General features: G+C 57.7%; 2 protein-coding genes across 2 annotated transcripts; both read left to right on the top strand.

Annotated features, from left to right (window-relative positions):
- Positions 1-341: 341 nt before the first annotated feature.
- On the top strand, positions 342-3,134 carry JKF63_08010 (uncharacterized protein; the record flags this gene model as incomplete). Its single annotated transcript, XM_067903937.1, has 1 exon — positions 342-3,134. One exon carries the CDS (start codon positions 342-344, stop codon positions 3,132-3,134), a length of 2,793 nt encoding a protein of 930 aa, XP_067752211.1.
- Positions 3,135-3,705: 571 nt separating this feature from the next.
- JKF63_08009 (uncharacterized protein) lies at positions 3,706-4,425 on the top strand (the record flags this gene model as incomplete). The annotated part of the gene is made up of 1 exon (XM_067903936.1): positions 3,706-4,425. The coding sequence occupies one exon, from the start codon at positions 3,706-3,708 to the stop codon at positions 4,423-4,425; it is 720 nt and encodes a 239-aa protein (XP_067752210.1).
- Between the last annotated feature and the right edge of the window lie 1,130 nt (positions 4,426-5,555).

Raw genomic sequence — 5,555 nt, 5'->3', positions numbered from 1 at the left:
TTTCCTGCCTCATCTGCACATTCAAGTGCTTGTTGGCTTGCGACACGCATAGGTCTATCCGTCTTAGGTGAAGGGCAGGACTTGTGTTGCCCCACTGCACTCCCCCTCCCTCCCGAATACACAGGCTACATGTGAAGTGGGAGGCCCTCTGCAAACCAACGGTGGAGTATCACGTATTGTGACACACACACACACACACACAAACACACGGCTACGAGACGGGAGGAGGAGGAGGGTGGTGGTGGTGGTGGTGGTGACACAATCGTCTGGGTACCGCCTGTACCTCTCAACCCCCTCCCCCCCCTCCAACTTGACAGTTCGTTACATTCAGAGCGCAAAATATGGAGTTCCGCTGGGCAGCCGAGGGCAAAACAGAGAAGTTGCGGCAGTGGCTGCGTGAGCACCCAGAGCGGGTCAATGTCCCAGCGCAAGGCTCTAACATGACTCTGCTGTACACGTGCATCTCCAATGCCAACCGCACCGATCTGGCTTCTCTTCAGGCAGGGCACTCCTGCTACCTCAGCACCATCCAGATGTTATGTGAGGAATACAAAGCAGACGTGCTGGCCCCCAACGGCGGGAGCTGCAACACGGCCCTTCACCTCGCCGCGTCCATTGGCGCGGCTGGGGTGGTGCGCTATCTTGTAGAGGTGCTGCACACACCAGTAGATTCTACCAACGTGTTTGGTGAGCGACCGCTGCAGATCGCACAGAGAAATGGGCACACAAAGTGCGCCAGTATTTTGACTGCAGCTGCTGCGGCTGCGAAGTCGCCCTCCGCCCAAGATCAACCCTTGGCCGGGCGAGGTGCCACTCCCTCGCAACCCGCGTCGCCGTGTACACCGCCGCTTTGCGCAAGTGCTGGTGGGCTCGCTGGAGAGTACGGGGGGCTTTTTCGGGGAGTGACAGTGTCTGACAGAGACGACAAGGGCGACGACGAGGGGATGATGAGGATGAGAAGCGACGCTAGGGTGGTGACTGCGGTGCGTGCCACAAACGAATGGAACCATCACCGGCTCCTTGACGGCATAGGCGGCGGCCCCCCCTCATTACCCACACAGGTCACGCCGTTATGCGGCAACGGCAGCCGCCGCGCAGTGTTCTCTATGGATGGCAGCTCTGGTTTTGCGGTTGCCGGCACCGCGCATTCATCGTCGCCCCATCTTCACTCGAAAGGGTTGAGCCGCGGTGCCGCACGATGCACCAAGACGATCCCTGCAAGGTTCGCGGCGCTGGCCGAGTCCAACTCTGCCGCTTGTCTGCCGCTGCCGGTGCCGCTGCAACCACGCAAAGAGTACGACATCTCGAGCTCTCACATTTTTGCCAATCCAGACCTGCAGGGGTTCCGCCTCGTCTACGGTGACGGATTCAAGTTTGTTCAGTGCAGCGATCACTACGAGATTCGGGGCATCCTGCCGTACACCTACCGCGGCACGGTGTACTACACCCCTGTGATCATCTCCGTCTACGCACCCCTTTCGCCAACGGACTCGTTGGACAGCACGGCCGGCGGCGGCGGCTACGCTGCCCGGGGTAATGATGCAGCCGATGCTGCTAGCGACGAGTCCGTGTTGTCCTATCCGCCTTCGGGGACTCTGAGGGTGGTAGGTGCGTCGGAGGCGGCGACGCTTCCGATCCTCAATAAGGCGACGACGAAGGTAGACGTGCACTGTCGATACCGAGTGTGCCTCAATTTGCAGAGCCTCAACAACTTTACAATCAGTCGCAAGGCGGAGTACCTCGACCCGATCAGCGGCGCCATCATCCCCGCCCCGGGAGATGACAAGTACCAGTCGCTGACCGCTTATATCCGCAACGTGGTGGTGCGCAACTTCGAAGCGGTGCCGCCGCTGATAGTGCCGACGAGCAGCTACGCCTTCCCGTTGCTGCCCAACCTGAGCTGGTTGGGCAGTAGTGGAGATGCAGATGTATACCGTCACCACCACTCTCATAATGCGCCGGCGTTCATGAAAAACGCGCTGCCCAATCGCACGGCAGCTCATATACGTTGCGCCACTATTCTCCGTGACCTGTCTCGTTTCGGCGACGGCCTTGCGCGGTACGACCCCGAGAAGCACTGCATCGCTGCCTACGTACCCATCTTCAGTGAGCACAAGGTGTCTGTCTTGGCGATGCCCCAGGAGCGACCTTACGTCACCACCGCTGGACAAGGATCGACAACTGACGTGGGAAAGTCTACTTTGAGGGAAGACAGCGCTACCTTTTCCGGAGGAAAGGCTGAGGTGACGCAGCAAGTGGCTGTAGAGGCGGTCGTGGAGCTCCAAGTGCGCGTGTTCATTCAGTTTTCCCCCACGTGCAGCAGCCGTTCCAATGCGACCAGCGCCGAGGCGGGCGTCGGCAGTGAGTCCGACGTTTATGCTTATCCTCCACGCATCTATCTGGTTGATGCCACAACCCGCCCGTTAGGGCACCTGGTCGATGGCTCGACACCCACCAACACAGCAGTTCCTGGGTCGCCCTCGTCGTCCTCCACCACCCCCTCCGCCTCCTCCACCGCTGCTGCCGCGGCCGCTGCCGGGACCACCCTTACTGCACAATGTTTTGCTGGCATCATCAAGAATAGAGAGACGGGCGAGGTGTGGCCAGAACTCCTTCACCTCTCGCAGGAGTCGTGGAGCGCCACCGGATCGCTGTACAATATCCTGGTAGAGCTGCAGTGTGCCCTGAAAGGTGTCCTTGAGTCATTTGCCATGAACTACACTGGCCGCCGTTTTTCTTCCTCGCCGCCGAGGGGGGGGAGGCTACACTTTTCTGGTTCCGACAGCCGGCCGGCAGGTGCACCTCCGAGCGCGCCAGTCATGTCTTCATCACTGGACAAGTTTTTTGGGCCAACACCAATCTCAACTCAGTCATTGACCACCGGGTTGGGCAGTGAGGGCAGCTGCTCTATTCGAAGAAGCAGCGCGGGGTATTGTCTGTATTGCATGCAGTCGCTGAGGTCATCATCCAGGGCACTACTGCTGATGCCATGCGGGCACAACGGGCTATGTGGCTTGTGCGTGCAGCGCCTCCAAAGTCACTGCAGAGAAGAGGTGTTCGCCTGTCCCGTGTGCCGTGGCGACGTTCGGTATGTCATGGAGGTGGTGCCCTCAGAGGGGGGAAAAAAGGCGTGATGAGGATAAAAGTGGCCTGGGGGGCGGCACCTCTTATTTAACCCCCCCCCCTTTTTCTGGCCCCCTCCCCCCCTTTTTCTGGGTCCCTCCCCCCCTCCCCCCTCCCCCCTCCCCTCTCCCCTCCTCCAACAAAGAACCGATAATAAAAAATTGAAAAGCGCAAAGAGAGGGGTGGGGGTCAGAAAGAGAATACTGTGTATACAGACGTGGGGCAACGTACAGGCTCATCAGTCTCCACCACGCGTTTTCCCCTACGGTACTGAGACAAGAACAACAACCAAAAAGATCTTTGATTGATCTTCCCTTCCCTTCCACCCCCCCTCCCTCCCTCCCTCCGCCCATTCATCTGTGCGGCGTCGGTCCATGTGGTTCTGGCACGCTGAACCAACTTTTTCTTCTGGTTTATTGTGTGTTGTGATTTGGTGTGGCACCGTAACTCGATTTATGCGTTACACCTCAGCTCTCTTCCTCCCTCCTTTGTAACCTTCTCGCACGTCCCTCTCCCCCCCTCCCTCTCCCTCTCCCCCCCTCACACACATGCCAAACGCGCAGAGCTCATCGCCAGTTCAGGATGGCCTCAGGTCCCAGTAACACCACCAACATCTACGACCCCATCGAGGTCGCTAGAGCCAATCCCTACTTCAAGCGGAATCACATGGGTCAGGTCACCTGTACGCTCTGCGGCATTTATTGTCCCGAGGAGAACAACTTCCTCAAACATATTGCAGGCAAGACACACACGCTGCAGCTGGAGCGGCGCCAGCAAAAAGAGTTGCGCCACCTCCGACTGCAAGAGGAGGAGCGCCTGAACGCTGAGGCAGAGGAACGCGCACGTAAGGAGGAGGCGCTGCTGGCGCTGAGCGGCGTGCAGTCAGGCGCTGACGGTGGCGGTTCTGGTGCGTCCAGCTCTGCTGCCGCTGCAGCCGCTGCCAATGCTCGCTTCGGTACCCCGCTCTATTCCTTCCGAACGGAGCACGATGAGGTCGCGTATCGCACCAAGGTCTGGATCGAGGTGATGTTCACCCAGGCCGAGGAGGGCACCCGTCCGTTGCATCGATGGCTGTCCGCGCGCGAGCAGCACGTGGAAAAACCTGCAGACGACTACTTTGTATACTTGCTTTTCGCTTGCGAAGGGTACGCGACGATCGCGCTCAAGTTCCCTGCCAAGGCGAATCGCTCGCAGCCACGAGACGTGCTGGAGGAGGCGGGCGGCGGCACGTCGGAGGCGTACTTATGCTCATGGGACCCCCTGAAAAAGGTCTACTCATTTTTTTTTGTACTCAGCCGTTGAGCGTTGTTTGATGAAGTCTAGGGAACACGCGCACTCGCCCGTGGGGTGACACTGGGCTTTAGACCCATGGCGCCACGCTCATGGTCGACAGGGAAGGGGGGAGGGGTGACCGAGGGGGAGGGGGCGGCGGTCGTTTTAAGTTGTCTCCTCCTTTTTTCCCTCCCACCCCTCTTGGGATAGACAGGCCCCTGGACCACCTCCAACACTCTTTGATGTACTTCCGAGAAGCTCACTCATTTGTGTGTGTGTGTGTGTGTGTGTGTGCGTGTATTGTGTGCAGAGCACCCGGTCATGTCCATCTGGTGTGGTGGGAGGATGGGGCGCAGTTGTTCCCCCGGTAATCTTTTTTTTTTGATTGAGTGTGTGTGTGTGTGTGTGTGTGTGTGTGTGTGTACCGCACAGGGGAGCTGTGCTCATTTGTCAAGCGTTACAGTATCAAAACTTTTTTTTTTGCAGTGGATTCTCTCTGAGATCATCGCGCGTTGTCACACCCCCTTCGACGCCACTCCACTTCCTCCCTTCCCTCTTTCACTCCAGTGTGCCCTCTTCGTCCCTTAGACCTGCATTGTTTACACACCTCACACACCACACCAGTCGCATAGGGTGGGTGGTGGGTGGGGCGGGGCGCGGGGGGCCATTCATCGTCTCGAAGCGATGCGAGGCAACGAAATCTTGAAACAGACAACCACAAAAAAAGAGAGACCGCATTCACTGGCAGATGGTGACGTTCGCCTCCCGTGCGTGCAGGGCGCATCGAGGAGCCGTAAAAGAAAAAAACCCGACGACAACAACAACAACAACAGCAATACACACACACACGCATACACACGCACACATACTATATACAAATATATATATTACACATCGCCGGTGTAATCAAAGTGGGGCCTTACCTTTTCATTCCTTTCTCTTTTTTTTTCTTTTCCTTCTTCTTCTGCCTCATAAAGTAGCGCCGTCTGCGCGACGTGTTGTGTCGCCTGCAGAACGCGTCATCATCATCATCACAGACCGGACATAAAGCCTAACTGACAGACAGACACAGACGGGAACTCTGACTCCTCTCCCTTCTCTTCTCTTCCCTTCCCTTCCCCTTCATTTTTCTTGAACCAGTTGTGAGTTTCTATCGGGCG

Source organism: Porcisia hertigi (genome assembly GCF_017918235.1).
Source record: "Porcisia hertigi strain C119 chromosome Unknown contig_2, whole genome shotgun sequence".
NCBI classification, from domain to species: Eukaryota; Euglenozoa; class Kinetoplastea; order Trypanosomatida; family Trypanosomatidae; genus Porcisia; species Porcisia hertigi.
The sequence above is the reverse complement of the archived record's forward strand: the minus strand, read 5'-3'. Positions and strand labels throughout refer to the sequence as shown.